General features: G+C 35.1%; 1 protein-coding gene across 10 annotated transcripts in view; it reads left to right on the top strand.

Annotated features, from left to right (window-relative positions):
• The window catches only part of ADGRB3 (adhesion G protein-coupled receptor B3), a 513515-nt gene that overhangs the window by 196163 nt on the left and 299369 nt on the right, over positions 1-17983 (top strand). For all 10 annotated transcript variants that reach the window (XR_004417317.2, XR_004417316.2, XM_033054203.2 and 7 more), the window contains 2 exons: positions 5712-5813; positions 6360-6466. Coding sequence is in view for 8 of the 10 variants with exons in the window: in XM_033054203.2 (XP_032910094.1) it covers positions 5712-5813; positions 6360-6466 (209 nt within the window). In the remaining 2 variants the exon portion in view is untranslated. The remainder of the gene's footprint in view (positions 1-5711; positions 5814-6359; positions 6467-17983) is intronic.

The following is a 17983-nucleotide window of genomic DNA, read 5'->3' as shown; positions in this document are numbered from 1 at the left end:
GCCAGGAAGCAGCAAAAAATCAATCTAGCAATCTGACTTCTGGACATTTTGCTGGCTGTGTTCTCTGGTTGTCGGAGAAAGACTTAAATAGCAGGGATGCTTTGGGTCAGGAAATGAGAAATTTATCAGATGTGAATTTTATGTAATCAAGCCCTTATTTTTCATAGGCAGCATGTTTATCCCTTGACAGTCATCAAAAAACAGTTTTCAAGGTATTTGTAGTACAGTAGAACAATTAATCTCATTGCATTCGAAGAACAACAAAAAGACTATTTGTAGTTAGAAAGTTACAACACTATACTCTACAAGGAATTTAACTTGCTTTTTAAATGATCTCTTTAATTTTAATAAAAACTTCATTATTTGAAAAGCAGTAAAAATAGTATTTGCATTGGATTCCTAAGCAAACTAATTTCCATAGGTAACGCAGACTTCCTCTATAAAAGATTAATATGAATCTTATCAATAAACAGTCAGATGAACTACATGCTGCTTATAAAACCATTCTTGAAATAATTTGCTTTTGTATATTTAAAAGTAAAACCATACTGCTGCAGTCCAATTTTCAAAGGTTGCCACCTGCTGTTAATAAAATATTTTACAGATACAAGATATTTACAAGTCAAATGCACACAGAGCTTTATTTACCATTTGGTGAATTTATTTATTTACTTGATTAATTCCAGATTAGATTTAGTGTGCTTATACAAGCTATAACCTAAAGCACCTTTTAACAAGCTACGCTTGTGTAAACTATTAGACATGAATTACAGATTTATTTGCCTCTAGACTGACATTTACTGAAATAGTCTCAGATTTAAATGTAGAGAATGGATAAGCTACCAAAATTTTACAAAACTATATACAGATTTCCATTCTATAAACAAGAAGTAAAATTGAAAAGTACTATACAGAGTTGTTCAACGTATAAACAAATTTCATTATTTGTATTTTTTTTGTCCTAGCACTAAAGTAGCTCAGAAAAGCTATGTTTGTCTCACTGGTTTCTTGTTCTATGTAAGCCACTGAAAAATGTGAGAAACTACAGTGTTGATCCTTTTTCATGTATTAGCATTGCTTTGCAAAAACAAGATCCTCAGGTGTGTAAAACTGCAGCATATTTTTATTAAGTGTATGAAGCTGCACCTGCTTGCAACACCCACAGGTCTATACAGACTTCAAAAAATTAAATCATAGCTGCTTTAAACTGTATAAGCAAAAGGCCAATAAAGCCTTTTCCCATTATGGTGACTGATGTTAATAAGGTACTTCACAAACAGAACTCTTTACTTGATGACTGAAATCTTGCCTGGACATACTGTTATTTGAGTTCTGCATTGTCTGAATATTATACAAAATTTTCTTTGTAGTTTCTCAGTGATTCTTTTCAAATGGGCTGGGGCATGGACTGAGCTACTTTCAGCACAATTAAGAGAGGCAGACTCGGAAGCACCGTCTGAGGTGGGGGTCCAAAGTGACACAGATTCCCCAGGCAGGTGCAAAGGAGAGCTGCTTTATTCCAAAAGTCTGTCCTTTTTAAGCAATTAGCCAGTTACCAGCTACACAGTTTTAAATCATGACAAACACAGTTCAATCAACCACCCTGTACCACAAAGAGAATACGATAGTTACATAAGTTGTTTTTCTACCTCTAATTCAGCCGAGTCACTTTCCCATAGTCCTTTTCTGCTTAGCCAAAGTGGCAGGCCTGAGCCATGATTTTCCAAGACCTTCCCCTTGTAACGTTTTACCTATACACAACAACTATCTGAAATTTGGTTATTTGGTTTCTTAAAAAACTTTGGTTTCTGAATCAATTTTGACTATCTTTCTTTGTGATTTCTTTTTGTTCACGGCTATGAATTTTAAAACTGCTGGTTTTTTCCTTCCATCGTATAATAATAATCTGGGAATAAAAAACAGAAATCTGAAGATATTTTGGGTTCAGTTATTGCTGCTTTGTTGCATCCCAAATGTCTAAAGTTAAATTTCACTTCTGGTAGGTCAACAGTACTCTGAACTCAAAATATTTTTCTGAGAAGGATAACTTCAGAAAATTGGAAACAAATCTGAGAAAGTAAAAAAAAGCTTCTATATTTGGTAAGTGGCTGGTCACTCAGGAATCATGGCAGAAAACTTACACAAGATGAATGAAGACTGTGTCTGTCCCCTAAGAATAATGGAGACAGCCAGCTAACAAAAGAAATTGCATCTGATAAGGAGTTACATGGCAAGATGATCAGAAACTTGAAGAATATGTAAGAGAAATACAGAAATTTCCACCAAATGTGTCAGTAAAAATTAAGACATGGGAGAACCAAAATCAAAGTGCAGCAGTATACAGGATAGACTTTTGTAAATTTATTTTTGTGAAAATAGGACTATGTTCTTATGACAGCTTTAAGAATATATCATGTTTCAACAATACAGTGTTGGTTTCCAGAAATACCTAATTCCCTAATAGTTAAATCTGTATTAACTCTATACATGTTTCCAATATTAATGCTTTACCTGGATTTTACTCAGAAAAGATTCTCAGCATTTTCCTCATAAGGATATTTTCAATAGCATAAAGCCTAATATGGGAACCCTTTAGACCAAAGTATAACTGAAAACAATGCTAGGCTATCTTGTTAGTTAAAAGAAAGACAAGAATGCACAACAACCAAAGACTAGCTAATCATTTCCCACTGATGGTAGAATTTTTTTTCTCAGCAGTATTAGATAGATAAGATCTAATAGAAGGGAGAAGATTCAAATTATATTCAGCTAAATAATAAAATTAAACCTCTGGAATTTTTTCTGATTACAACACTATTCTATAAGACATCCAAAAGCTTTTTACCTGTTGCCTTTGTTTATGATAATTTTGCCAGGGGCATTGAATTAGGATTCAAGAGAGGAGTTGTAGTTCTACTATCATTTGAGCTGTAGGCTAACTTGCCTCACGCTTTTGTTACCCTTTCCCATATTTGTTATCTGCCCATGTAGATGGCAAACTTTGAGGTGGCATGCGTGTCTCTCGCTTTGTTGTACTGAGCTTCCACAGATCCCGCTTGGGCCAGTTGGCTCTGGGAGATGCACATCTTCTCTCCAGTCATATCAAAAGACTATGCTTCTAGACCATTGACTTTGTTGAATATTTGTGTTCACGGGGGATGAATCCAGGCCTCTCATTAAAAGTGTGTAAAGTGGTACATTTGAATGCATGCTCTATGTGGAAAGATGCTGCTGATTCACATCATGACTGAAAGAGACCTTTTATTTGCCAATGATAGTAAATTTTACCTCAGTATTTTCTGTTTGCTTCTAAATTCTAGTAGTTCTCTATGATTTTGTACAGCAAATTCATATATATCTGTCAGTGTGTTATGAATTAATTGTGGCATAATTACAGAAATTCTTGAACTGGTCCTCAGCCAGCAAGTTCAACAAGGATTTTAACTCAGATATGGGACCACTCCAGTGTGACTATAGTGCTTCTATCAGTGACACAGGTTGCAGCCTCACAGATGCTTTAATGTGGGTGGATGCCTGATGAGCAAGCTCTGCCAGATAGGTTTTAGCTTTGGGAAGAAGGAGTTTGTTTTTATCCACAACATTCCTTGGTCCTTGTTCGAGGTATTAAAAGGCTAAGAGTCAGCTGGAGACCAGGAAAAGGTCTTTCCCTGGGCTAAGTGAAACTTATTCCAAGTTTCAGAGGCTCCCACACCTCTTTCCTGATAACTCTGTGTCTTGGGAGTGCCTTCTACTTTGAACACAACACACAAGTGCACTGTTTATCTCTGGCACTATGTTAAAGTTTCAATACAATCTTGAGTTCTGAAAACTTTAATTTAAAAGCACGGGCTTCCAAATATATAGGAAATATCTGATATTACCTGTGTCTTGCTAATGTAAAAGAGAAAATATGGTGTATTTAAGTGTGCATATGGATGCATATATATATTTTTTCCCAGCAAAACACCTCACATTTAACATTGAGTATGTGAAGGGAAGAAGAGTTTAAGTTCTGAGAATCAGCACCTAAAGTGGTGATTAGTGAACACAACACATTTGAAATGGCCACAGCTGCATAGCAGATATAGTTCTCAGAGAGCTCTAAGCTCTAGCAAATTTATGTAATTTATAATATTACCTCCTTATTATGTTAATTTACGATCCTCAAAACAGAACATTTTGTTTGTTTATAAGGTCATAATAGAATGGTAATTGCTTTTGCTTATGTCACCAGATGGCTTATGTTTATCAAAATCTGGTTTTTCCCAGTGTAACACTGTCCTGATGAATTCACTCTGTGGGCATATCTGAAGCAGGGCTAGTATTCTAGATTGTGAATATAACTGACTTTCTTTGGGTTCTGCCATTAATGGATCTCTTGCTTTTTTAGCAGCACCAACTGTCTTGATTTATGATTCAGGAATGCTGATGGTGAGGCAAATTTAGCAAGCAATTTTTCTGCCCAACTGTGATTCATATTAGTATTACTGAGCCATCTGCTAGGTATTCTTTGTCCTCTACAAAGAGATGGTGCAGCTTTGTGCAGAAGTCTACTCCGTTCCCTTGCTCACACTTCCGTCAGCAGAGGTACAAAACAGGGATGATGGAGGATTTTATGGCTTAGATAATGGGATGGGCAAAATCTGTAGTCTGTTCCTGCCTCTGCTAGAGATTTCCCATGCAACCATGAGTGAATCATTGAATTGCTTTCTGCCTTATCACACCATCTGCTAGAATGAATTTCCTTTCTCTTTTCTTTTTCTTGTTTTGTAACCACTTTGCTGTAATACAGCAGGGTTAATTTTTTTTTCCTGGAAATACATAAAATAATAAACAATTCCTGATTTTTTCTGTTGAACTTGGAGTGAATTAGATTTCAGTAACTAATATGTCAGTGATGTGAGTTGTGAGATGACTTCAGCCAGAAGTTTTCTGTGGTAATCTAATTTACTCAAAAATCATAAACTGTAATCTACACTAACATACAATGAGCAAAAGGAATCTGTAGTTGTGATCATAAACAAAAATAAACATGAAGCATTTGCTGAAGTTTATTTTTCCCCATGCAGTCCTGTTACTATAAAATTGTGACAATATTTTTCCCTTTAAATGGTATTGCAATAACCAGTAAAAGGTTATTTTGCTTTATAGACACTCAGCTCCATATTATTGACTATACTTTCTTAATTACCAACTTGTACTGAAACACATTTCAAAGAAATAACCTGGTTTTATAATAACCTTCCAAATATACAGCTCTCGTTAAGCACCTTTAGCACATTTAATGTTTCAACTGTCTTCAGAACTGATTCTTTCACATAAAGACTCAATTTTAGAAAAGTCATTACAAATTTTAGTTTAAGATTAGCATTATAACTTATCACAGTTTAAGTCTCATCATCTTCTGATAGTTTCTTAGTATTATTGATCAAAATAGAGCAACAGGGAAAGATTCAAACCTATTAACATTGTAACTGCAACATAAAAAGTACCTGTTTGCTGGGGAGAATAAAGCCATGGGTTATGTGAAATAAATACCATCACAAAGACAGATATGCAAAATTTCAGGCTTCTCATTTTTGTACTTCAAACTTAAAATTAACCCAAGTTATGCACACATCTCAGGAAAAAGTAGGATGGAATTTAACACTTATTTTTCTGATGCAAGATACCTTAATGTTTATATTTAAATTCTCATTTATAAATGACAGCACCTTATGAAATATGTCCTGAGGATTATCTGATGTCAATGGTGTGGAAAAGGACCCCAGCTGGGGACATGGCATTCAATCGATGTCCTCTCAATGCTACAGGTACAGTGCTACTTTGAAATCTTATGATGATGAAAAAGAGGAGAAATATTTTACTTTCTGTCCTAGATAAATTATTACTAGACTCATAAAAATATGCCTATATGTGAATATATCTATATAAAGCTCACGTATTTACTTATGCATATGCATGCAAATATACCCATGTGCATATGCTGTCTCTTACAGCTTACATATATGCATGCACCTTTGGTGTATGTACATGTATCTGTGTACATACATATGTACACACATACATATAAGCCACAGAGAAAAAGCTGACAAGAAACCAGTTTGACTGGATCTATCAGTCAAAGTGATGAAAATGAGGGGAAACATAAAATCTTTTTAATTGGGAAAGCACGGCTAAAAAGCAATCAAGTAGACATTGAAATGTGTTTCAGGATCTTATACTACTCTCTATATATCAATGATCATTGCATGAAATTGTTTCTCTGTGTGCCTTTCAAATAAGATGGAATATAGATTAAAAAGGTTTATTCTCTCAAGTTACTCTCACTTATTTTCTGTCTTCTTTGTGTCTTATAGGCACCACTAGCAGACGCTGCTCTCTCAGTGTTCATGGAGTGGCCTTTTGGGAACAACCAAGCTTTGCTAGATGCATATCAAACGAGTACAGACACTTGCAGCATTCAGTAGGTGCAAAGTCAGCTTTAGTACTTGCTCTGTTTATTCATTACTAATCATTGGCGTAAAAAGAAACTTACTTATTTACTCTTAGGTTTCTGTTAAGCAATACCAAGAGGAAAACAGATCTGAGAAAGAGTAATTTATGTTAATGGGTATTATTTTGATCTTGTATAATGCTGGTGTTTGTGAAATAAGCCTTGTCTTACTGTAGAAGTGGAAAAATGAATCAGATTCCCTTCTTTCATGCCCACTGCATGAAATTTTATATAGGGCTCAGAGGCAAGACGTATTTTAGTTTATTAGAAAATGAGATGCGAATAAATGAGATTTACTGGAAGAGCAACTTGCTGAGAATTTTATAATACTGTGAATCCTATAATTGCAGAGTAGGAAGCCAGGAATAGTTCTTTTTGCTATCAAATTGAGAACTTCACCTTCAAATGTAACAATAGGCAATGATTATAGGGTAAATCTATTGCAGTGTCTTGGAAAAGGTAGAGTAACTCTAGATGAAGAAATACTACGTGGGTTTTTTTCAAAAAAACCTAAATAAAGTTTTTTTACTAAGCATAGGCATTATACAATTATGTACGGCCTAAATATGTTTATATGGATAGGTGGAATGCATTACATATATTGCTTTATAAATATGCTACCATGGTATATGTTAGGTATATTAGTTACCCTCTATGTCCCTAGCTGAAGCATTCAGCCAGGTTAATACTGTAGTGGGAAATGAGCCTTTGAAGATTCTAATGGACAATGGGTTTTCCCTGCATGATATATTCTACTGACATTCTTATTACTCTGCATCCTTTTCCAAAGGCCACTGCTCCGTTTATCATTCAGCAGAGGCACGCTAATACAGCTCTGTGCTTCATAACTTCCCAACTTCTCAACCAAGTGCAACACTTCTGTAACATATTTGAAATTCTTTGGTGGCTTGAAAAGCAATAGCCTGGCTACCATTCCTCAGATCTGGATTGCTACTTAGAGGACATTTTGATTAATTCTTTTGAGTTACATTTCTGTTTTGTTAGACCCAATTTATCTGAGGCACAGGATTCAGTTTCAGGGTAGACCAAAGCAAGAATTCTTTTTAAAATAGGACAGAATAGATTGTCAAAGGAATTCTCCCCACTACACAGAAGCTTCTATTTTACACAGCTGCCTGCACATTCATCTCTATCTTTACTGTTCGTACTCAAACAACACATTAAATTGGCTGTAATATTTTTGCATTTAATATTTTTGGTATTTTATTCTGTTGCAACAATTTCATTTGTTATGTGTATGCTAATTTGCAACTCAACTGTGCAAAATGCTGTTTCATGCTGTTCAATGGTTTGACTTACCTGGCTTTGGTAGGCACTGGTAATTATTCAAGAGCTGCAAGTCTGACTTGTTGAAAAATAAAAGAGCTTTCCAACCTAGAGCAGATTTATCCTTTTTTTCTATATTTCCTTTTTTGGAAATATTAATTATGAGTAAATTGCACTGTGAAATGTCCTTTCTGCCAAAGAACATTTAAAAATAGGTAATCTTTTAAAATCACACAAACACCTAGATATATTTTTTTGCTGCGCAAAATTTAAGTCTAGCTCATGTGCATACAAAATGAGAAAATTGGATTTCTTTTACACTTGGGAGTTGTTCACAAAGAAAATTGGTCTGTCTTACATCTTTCTACTTCTCAAAGTGAACAATGCAGCATATTTAAAGAATCAGAGAAAATAGAGATAAAGACCTATAAGGTCATCGCCCTGCAAATGTAGGCTTATCCCCCCACGATACATATGTCAGTTCCATAAATCCCTGAAAATAGAGCTTTATAAGGAAGTTGCTGACAGACGGTGTTGCTATAATAAATATGTGTTCTTATGAAAGCATTCATGAGTTGTCTCAGTGTACTTAACTTACCAATAAAGTTATTTTACCAACTCAGACCAGGAATAGAGGGGGATATCACTCAGTTCTCTGAATATTCCCGTAAAATCTGAACTGAATCCCTTTCATTTTTTAACTGAAATATATAAAAGAAAATTAAATGCACAGTCTTCAAAAAATTATATTCCTGAAGTTGATATAAAGCAGTTAATATGCTTAAATACAATCTTTCGTACATTAAAACATACAATACAGTCAAGTTCCTGTCTTTTTGCCCTCCAAACAAGCTGCATATGATCTAGAACCAGAAATTACATACTAGAATTCACATGATGCTGTACCTAAGAAAATATTATCTAAACAAAAGTGTTTACTATGATGGGAGCCAGGGAAGATTTCCTTGGCAATAGACCCTGATAACCTGGCTACACAGATGCTGAACTGGAAGCTTATAGTTATACTGGTGAATAAACCTAAGCTTAAGCTGTCCTTGTAGTACTTTGCACTGTTTGACCGTGTATGTGTTAGCATGCTCCCTGACTATTTCAAACCATACCAGTGAGCACTCTCCCAAACAATGCCTACCATTCTTTGGAGGATAGCATAGCAGAGAGACCATTGTCAACAGGCAATAAAAGCTTGATTTTCTGGGACAGAGGGAGGATAGAGAGTTTAATGTGGGGAAACCACAATTCTTTGCTATATATAGTGTAGAATTTTACCACATAACCACAGGTGTTTGACCCCTGAAGACTGTATGTAACTTCTGTAGATTCACAGATTCATGCACAAAACTACTTGTATTTTTACAGTTTTTTCTGCTACTCATCTGGAATTGACATGGGACAAAATTCAACTCTTAATAAGCAGTATTAAAGAAGCTGAAACCCATCTAGTGCTGTGTATTCTTCAGCTTGACTCAAGATTTGTACTGAGACCAACGTGGTAGCTCTGTAAATCATGCTAGAATGGTGCCATATTTTAATCTTGAAATCCATTTGAAAGTCTACTTGTAAAGATGGAGAGTCATTAAAGCTAAAAATACACACATAATGCTGAAGATAATATACTTGGTTCATAATCTCCAGCACCATGAACAAGATGGCTTTTTCCAATCATTTACAGAATATGCCAAGGCAGACTTCCTCTTCTGCATTCCCTGGCACTTCAGATGTAGGTTATGGCACCTCAGGGAAAACTGAGTTGAGTTACATTGTCTGGACTTGTGGACCACTTTTTGATACATAGATCAATATTATGCTTAATGTTCTATTGCAATTGTTTCAAAATAATTCCCAATCTTAAATTAATATATCTCCTCAATATATTTTTCAGATGAGTCTGTACTACATCTCCACTTTTTGTTGATGGAGAGCTGAGACCACTTCAGCAGAAATTTATCTCAAGTCTTCTGAATTAGTGCCTAGCCACTGTTCCTTCTTAATATTCCTACACCTCCATGGGACAACTCAGAAATTCCTGGCATAGTAAAAATACAAGAACCACGGGGCCTCTAAAGAGACTATGCACTTGAACATGATGAAATAGTAGAGGGGGATGATTTGACTTGAGGAGATCAACACGGTTTATGTCTTTCAAAGGCATCTTGTCCTACTCGATAGGAGTTTGAGGAAAAGCAGTTAAGAGAATTGTGCATGTCAGTTGTGCAACAAGTGTACAGCCTGTACTTCTGTTAGTTTATTTTACCTTGTGCACTACAGAGTACAGGTCCCTTTTAAAGCTAGGGATGATAATTAGATCTGTTTGAGTAACAGAACCAGTTAGTCATGAAAAATTTATCCTACATTTGGTCCAAATCAATCATCAAATTATTTCAATAAATACTGTTTGACCAGCTTATACAGCTGGTAGGCTAATAAGTAAATTTATTCACTGAACATATTAAGGGACAAAAATGCCCAAATCCATGAAATAAACCTTTAGGAAATTATTTGCTTAGCTCTAATAATAATATTTAAAGAAGCTAATTAGGATTATTCTTCCTGAAGCACTATAAGTGGAAAATTCAGAGTGATAAATAGGTATACCTTCCCTCCTGGAATCATAACCTAGAGGATCAAGCAAAAGCTTGGTGAGCAGAAAATGAAACATCACAGATCATATGCCAGATTTTGTTCTGGTTTTCTTGAATTTTTTTAATGTGTTTGCAGTGTCTACAGCTTTGCATTAAGAAAATGTTCTTAGTCAAACATGGTGTCTTGAGTCTGTTACCAGCCATTGTAGCTGAGAAGAATATTTTGCCCAATTATGTGCAACTTGTTACATGTATTCTTGAGAAAGATGAGATTACAACAAGAAATTCTTCCCAGTGTCTTTATATTGTGGATGGAGATGAAGCAAAGTTATAAGGTTTAATAAACTCTAGTGTCACAGGATATCCTTTCTTCAGTTCCTTCTGGAAAGTTTTTGGTCACATACTGATCACCAGAGTTTTATTAATAATGAGGAATTTCCTTCCTTTCTTTAATTCTATATTAAATTCTGAGAATTTGGAGGCTTTTCCCCTTCTGTAGGACAGACATAATTTGGGTTTTCAGACCATTTTACCAATCAATTACTGCTACAGCAACAGTTACGGACCTTGCTGAAGCCTGTTCTCTCTTTCTAACCTTGGCATATAGTTTCATTTTCTGAAAACTGAACTACTTCGGTCCAACTAGAATATTTTAATGTCTTTAAAGTCTATCTGTTGCTAGCTTAATGGACTGTTATATGTAGAAAGGCAGATTAGATGATGATCTAATGATCCAAACTTAGTCTGTATAATATTATGAAATATGTTCCTCATTGCTCATTATCTTCTTTTGATCTGGAAGCAGAAAATGATGGGCCTAATTATTTTGCATAGAATTGTCTACTTTACCCAGCACTTGGCTAGTCTGGACTAGTGTTTTCTGAGGTGTGGTTTGAGGGTTTTTTTACTTTAATAGGATAAACAGGGTAAAATCTTTCCTGGGACTTAGAAATTTATTTGTACTGTGGATATGAGTGACTGCAGGACCAAGAATAGAATCAGTGATTAAGACCCTGCAGGCCTACTTCAGATGGTATCCAAGAAAAAAAAAATACTAAATTACCTCAAATAAGAGTACATTTTGCTTTCATATGCTCTTGAACCCTGTTGAATTTGGTATGTTATAAGCAATAAGACTAAGAAGTAAGACTTCAGAATTGGGAACATCCTACATTATCATGCTTCCAAGAAGCACGAAGAATTCTTCATCGATTTTTAATACATTGTATGGATAATAGCCACCTAAATTAGAAAAAAATAGAGCAACATAAACAAAACAAAACAAAACTAATCTAAACAAACTGAAACAAGACACCACTCACCTCATCCCCAGCTGTCCAAAATCTAAAAACCAGGAAAGAAAAGACTTGAATGGGGACTTACGAAAAAAATTTAAATGAGATTAAAATAGTGAGGTGTGGAAGAGCAATGAGATTTAAAATTTAATGGGCTTTTTGGGAATTGAATATTGAAGTTTTTCTGACCATTTTAAATGAAAACCATTAATGCATAAAATCTTACCATGGAGCATTAGAAATTTATTTTGTGAAAATGGGGGAAATACTAGAATGCTTGAATGCATAAAGTATTTCTATTTTCTACTCTGTTATGCATGCATACAAAGAAGTAGGATTTACTGAATTAAAAAAAAAGCATAATTTTTTAAGGAATCAGTAAAAAGTATTAGTAATGTATTATTGTCTTACCACACACTGAAATAGCCCTGAGTTTTCCTCTACATGTGTTTTGGATGCTCTAGTTTGGAAGAGATTTGAACTATGCTCGTAGATAGTGATGAGGACTAAAGCCTGTTATTAAGAAACTTTGTTCCTGAAAGACATCTCCAATAGTATCAGAAAATTTCTACTAATACAGACCATTTTATAAACCTGTGTAGCACAGTTTTCTAGCCTGGATGATGGAATTCTAAATTTAGTTACTGTGATAAAAATAAGGCAGTAATTTAATAGAATCATAGAATGGTCTGGGTTGAAAAGTATCGTAAAAAACATCTAGTTCCATTCCCCCGCCATAGACAGGACACATTTCAGAAGATCAGGTCCCTCAAAGCCCCATCCAACCTGGCCTTGAACACCTCCAGTGACAGGGAATCCACAACTTCTCCAGGTGACTTGTTCCAGTGCCTAACCACATTTACAGTAAAGAATTTCTCCCTAATATCTAATCTTAATCTACAATTTTTCAGATTGAAACCATTCCCCCTTGTCCTGTCACTACATGTTCTTGTAAAAAGGTACTGGAAGGCTTCTGTCAGATCTTTCTAGAGCCTTCTCCCCACTTGAATAATCCCAATTCTCTCAGCCATTCCTCATAGGAGTGTTGCTCATCTCTCTCCTTCTCTGGACTCCCATAGGTCTATGCCCTTTGTGTGATGAGGATCCCAGAACTCAGTGCCACTTTTAGTGAAATAACATCTAATGTAACGTGCATTCATGCAAAATGGGCTGGTTTTATTCAGAAAGTTGGAAAACTAAAATATCTCTTAACTCTTGAGAGTTAGAAGAGAAAAATCATATGAAATATCACATTGATGTCAAAATACTAACACTTGCAAAAGAGCATGGGAACTTATGCAGGTGAATCTTTAAATACCAAACTAATATTACAGCCGTAAAAATGCATTCCCGCTGCTTCTGCTCATACTGTAATTTTGTTTCAACATTTTCCACAGCAGCGTTATTCACAATTTTGCAAGTGCTTGGCTAAAATATAATTTGATAAAAAGAGCTTTGAGGTGAATAATGATTTACTCAGCTGCAGCTCATTAGAGATGATTTTGTTTTTCCAAATTATATTACAAGGGCAGCATATCAGCCTGTCCATGTACTCCTCACTGAAATGACTGCTGTACTCTGGGGAATGAAAGGCTTCCTCCTAAAAAATTTACTGCTTTTTTTTTTTTTTTTTTTTCTAGTTTAGTGCTTCATTTCTTTTTATATAGCTGCAGAGCAAAGCAGCCAGGCTTAGTTTTATAGATTTGAATGCAGAGGCCTCAAAAACAACATTTTTTTTCTTCCTCAATCTATACTTATATTGATATATGCCAACTATTCCTCTTCACCTTTACAGCTTTTAATAGGCAGGAGTATCAGTAAATCATCTGCTTTCCTTTCCTTGATTCCCTTGGCCTTGTAACACCAGAATCTGCAGCTCCGTTTTGTCACTTCCGTTATCCTGTCTGGAGGATGACAGACTTCTCTCTCAGAGAGCAACTGATCAAGAGGTTTTGACAGGCTACAGTTTTCTCCTGCCTCACTTGCTTTTTCCCATTCTACGCAGGAGATGATTAAAACTTTAGTGGGGGTAAAGCTAATGACTTTGGTATCACTGCTGACTTGATGGTGAGGGCGTTCTGCAACTACCTGAAAGGAGGTCTCTTCTCCCAAGTAACAAGTGTTAGCATAAGAAGAAATGACCTGAAGTTGCACTAGGGAAGCTTTATTCTAGATCTTAGGAAAACTTCTTCCTGGAAAGTATTGTCAAGCCCCAAACCCTGGAGGTATTTAAAAGACGTATAGATGTGGCACTTGGGGACATGGCTTAGTGGTAGATTTCGCAGTGAGGAGGTAACAGTTGGACTCGTTGATATTAAAGATCCTTTCCCATGTAAATAATTCTAAATAATAAATAATTCTGTGATTTTATGATCTTTCCAACATATATGTGCACCTCAATCTTAGAGATGCTATACAGTGTGAGAAAACCTTTGTCTTCTTTTCTGCGCAAGCACGTCACAACTTAGTTCAACTTTTCTTCCTTTCTGTTTTTGAATATCTGTTTTTAATAGCCAACCAATCAATCCTACTTGTTAAATTCAAATAAAAGTCCCCACTATCATTTCAGGGTCCATAATAATTTTTCCATATCTGGAACACATATAGTTACCAAAGATTAATGTATATGTTAAATGAAATGTGCTCCTGTGTTTGCTGCTGCTGCTGTGTCTTCTGCAGTAGTGAGCAGCTGAGTGTTCCCTAATCACATTGATATTCCCAGCCAAACAACCAGCACTGCAGCCACAGATGACCTTCGCTAGGGAATGGCCAGAGGTAAAACAATGGAAAAGCATTTAAAAGCTCAATAAAAAAAAGATTTTCCCTTAAAGAACTGCTGGAACCTTCACACCAACTGAATGTGGCACTAGCTGCAAAATTACTGCAAGAGTTTGACTTGGCAGCAGAAGACAAAGAAGTGGTCACAGCATCTCACACAAACATTCCCTTCCATTTTCCACTACTTCATTTGCTGCATTCCCCCACCATTGTTTAAGTATATGAGGGTAAAAGGATTTTTCTCTTTCGTATTATTTTACACAGCACACTCATGCAGAAATTAAGGCTTCCAAATAATGCTAATTTCCTTGAAAAAACCTTCTTGGTTTGTCCTGCAAATAAAAGTGAGTGTAATGGAAACGACTGTATAGAAGCAAAATGAAATAAGTATAGAAATTGGTAAAAATCAAATAAGCATTTCAATTGAAGCCTTTATCAGAAACATTATATGGTTTAGGGACGTATACTTACAAGGGTGACCATGTAGCATGAAAAATGAAAGTCAACTCATTTGTAGTATGTCTCTTTGTGACCTGTAGCCTCAGCCATTCAGTCAGCATGGAGGACCAGGAGACTTTACCCCAAGCAATGTTATGTCTGTCATAAAATGAAAACAACCCTTTCAGAGTCGTCATTCTCTTTTTCCTCTCAACTCTTGCTCTTGTCAGGTCGCATTATGCATAGATAACACAAATCTTGAAGACATGCCCTCTAGTTAAAAACAGAAACAACAATAACAACAGCAAGATCTCTCACACAACATGCCAATACGAGCAGGATTTAGTCACAGATAATTGGAACATGTAAGAGCAGTACTTAATAAAGTAGTAATATCAGCCCTAGTCAACAAACACAAAAATAAGTATAAGAAAAAAAACCCCAAAGTGATCTGTTCAATGATTATTCATTCCTAATACCAAGACTTATTTGTTATTCTACTGAGAGCAGTCCTATCAATTCAAAACATCCATTAAAATGTTTTGTTGGATCCATGCAAAAATCAAAATACTGAAAATGTGTAATTACTTTCTCTCTGTTACCTGTGTAGTGGCTATAGCTCAAGGATTAGAACTGACAATATTGATGATGATGATGTTGATTTTAAAAAGGAATCATGTAATGGGCTAAAGTGGTAAAAAAATCTCATTAACAACAAAATAGAAATCTTCTTGTAGAAGAGGGCAGAGAAAAAAAAGGTTCTGAAAGAGTGAAGCATTCCTCTGAGCTGTTTACATTTGTCTAAATACATTTTTGACCTCCACACATACTAGATTTTCTTTTCAAAGATTATTCTATAAACCTGATCACATATGGAAGAGCACATGCAATTTCATTTGTGCAGATATTCAGTTGGCTTCACATTCATGTTTAAAATAACAAAGATTCTGTGTAATTAATCCATCTTCTTTTCTCTAAAACTAAATCCCTATTTTAAGGAACATTTTGCTTAAAAAAATATTTGGAAGTTTATGACAGTAAAATAACTGTTTCAAAATAATTAAGTGATCCTAATTTTTTTTCACCTGTAATTTTTTTTTCTTTTTGAATAAGTTCCTTAAGGCACTGGGTTTTAGTGGTTTCAGCTGTATGCACAGAGGCACAGATTGAAGCACAGTTTCTGAAAAATGTGGTCCAGAAGATTGCACACCATGATTGTATAAATGCAGGAGGACTAGAGTTCAATTTCAGGGCACTCCTTAAACTTTGACTTTTCTGGTTGGGGTGAATTATAGGAGGCTTTAGCTGGGGTTTCAGATTTGCAGGGGTGTGTTACAGAATTACAGAACTGAAAGGAAATTCATGAGATCATCCAGCCCAAACCTGTATCCTATCAGAATCAGCTATACTTGTGTTATTCCAGCTTTTTATTTTTCTTGCCTTTTATCAAGACCTCCAGTATGGAAATCTTCATAGGCTGTATTTCCTTTACAGCTGTAAAGTTTTCCTTAATTTGTATCCATAATCTTCCATGACACAATATATACAAATTACCTTTTCCGTTTTCTGCTATACACAAAGGGAATATATGATTGCCTTCTTCTTTGAACAAAATGTTTATTTAATAGTGTGTTATCATGATTGAATTTGAGACTACTAACTAATTTCACTGATGACAAAGTGGAAAATTACTTTGTATTGCTTGAGGCACTTCTTTCATAAAATACTGAATATATAGGAAACATCTCTTGCATGGCATTAAGTTGCAAATATTTGAATGCACACCTGAAAATGCATAGCCCTATCTTTAAACCTTACTCTGTTTCTTTTAAAAGATGGATGAAATTATATTCTCAAGCACTGAAACAGCCTGAAAATAGACAAATAAATTATAAATAATTTATTATATTGAGGGGAAATAAAGTTCTGTGCCAAAACAGTTAAAGAACTGTCTATTGATTATCGGGGGAAAAAAAGCCTGTAATGAAGATTTCATCAAATATGAACAGCTTTCTCACAATGGCATCACATTACAGGTGTGGTGTGAATATTCTTACAATTTCTACATCTAAAGAGCACTATGTTTTGCAAATATTAGTCTTGAGTTCTGAAGTTAAAAAGAAAAGTGGTTTGCAGATTATGATCAATTTCAGGATGTATTTTTATTTCAAATGACCTTTCCACACTTCTGTGTAAGGCTTACTAATTTGGGTTCTTATAATCCCCCCAACCATAAAATGTATTTATGACATCATTAGTAATACATGGCCATGAATCCAACATCATCTTAAAAATAATGAAAAATGGTTGATGGTGTAGTTACTCTTCAAATTAATAATTCTTTTCAGTCTTTTATAGGTTTCTTGAGGGTTCATTGTTTTCTGTCCTTTTAAACCACATCTAGCAGTTAAGTTTGCAGTAATTACTGTGCAGTAATAAATTGTAGTCCAATGCTGGTGGCCTAGGAGATCTGACTTTGTAAAGAGGCATTTTTATTATATCATACTTTCTGATAAATCGGGGGACAAAGGCAGTTGGACCCTGAGTCAAAGTCCAGTTAAACATTTTAGTAATTTTTCAAGTATGCAGCCATGTAGTGCAGGCAGATAGAGGCTGGGCTGACGACTGAAGTGTCAGTTTAACAGCTGCTTCATTTCACTATCTCTCGGCTCATAAACTTTATTTTTAATGAGCCTGCCTGTAAGACCACTAAAAAATGACCTTCACACAGAGAACTACAAGGACCTAGAGTGGTGACCAAAATAGCTTTCTTGGGCAGTGCATAATATTACAGTGTCCATAGCACAGAAAATAAGCAGTATGATGAGAAAGACATTATACTTACTACTGAAGAGAATATTCTGTATTTTTGTGCAAAAAATTATTTTGATAGCTGTGTAATAATTTGCTACCTTCAGTTTATACTAATCTGAACATCTTCAGTGTCTTTGATGGTATTGTGCCAGTTTACACCAAGTGAACGGTCTGTGATTTTCAAGTTGTGTTTAAGCTGTTTTACAAGAAAATACATGATATAAGAAACAGATACTAAAGAGGCTGTTAATTTTTCCCTGCACATTGCTTTCTTA

Source organism: Catharus ustulatus, chromosome 3 (assembly GCF_009819885.2).
Source record: "Catharus ustulatus isolate bCatUst1 chromosome 3, bCatUst1.pri.v2, whole genome shotgun sequence".
NCBI classification, from domain to species: domain Eukaryota; kingdom Metazoa; phylum Chordata; class Aves; order Passeriformes; family Turdidae; genus Catharus; species Catharus ustulatus.
This window is presented reverse-complemented; position numbering and strand designations above follow the sequence as displayed.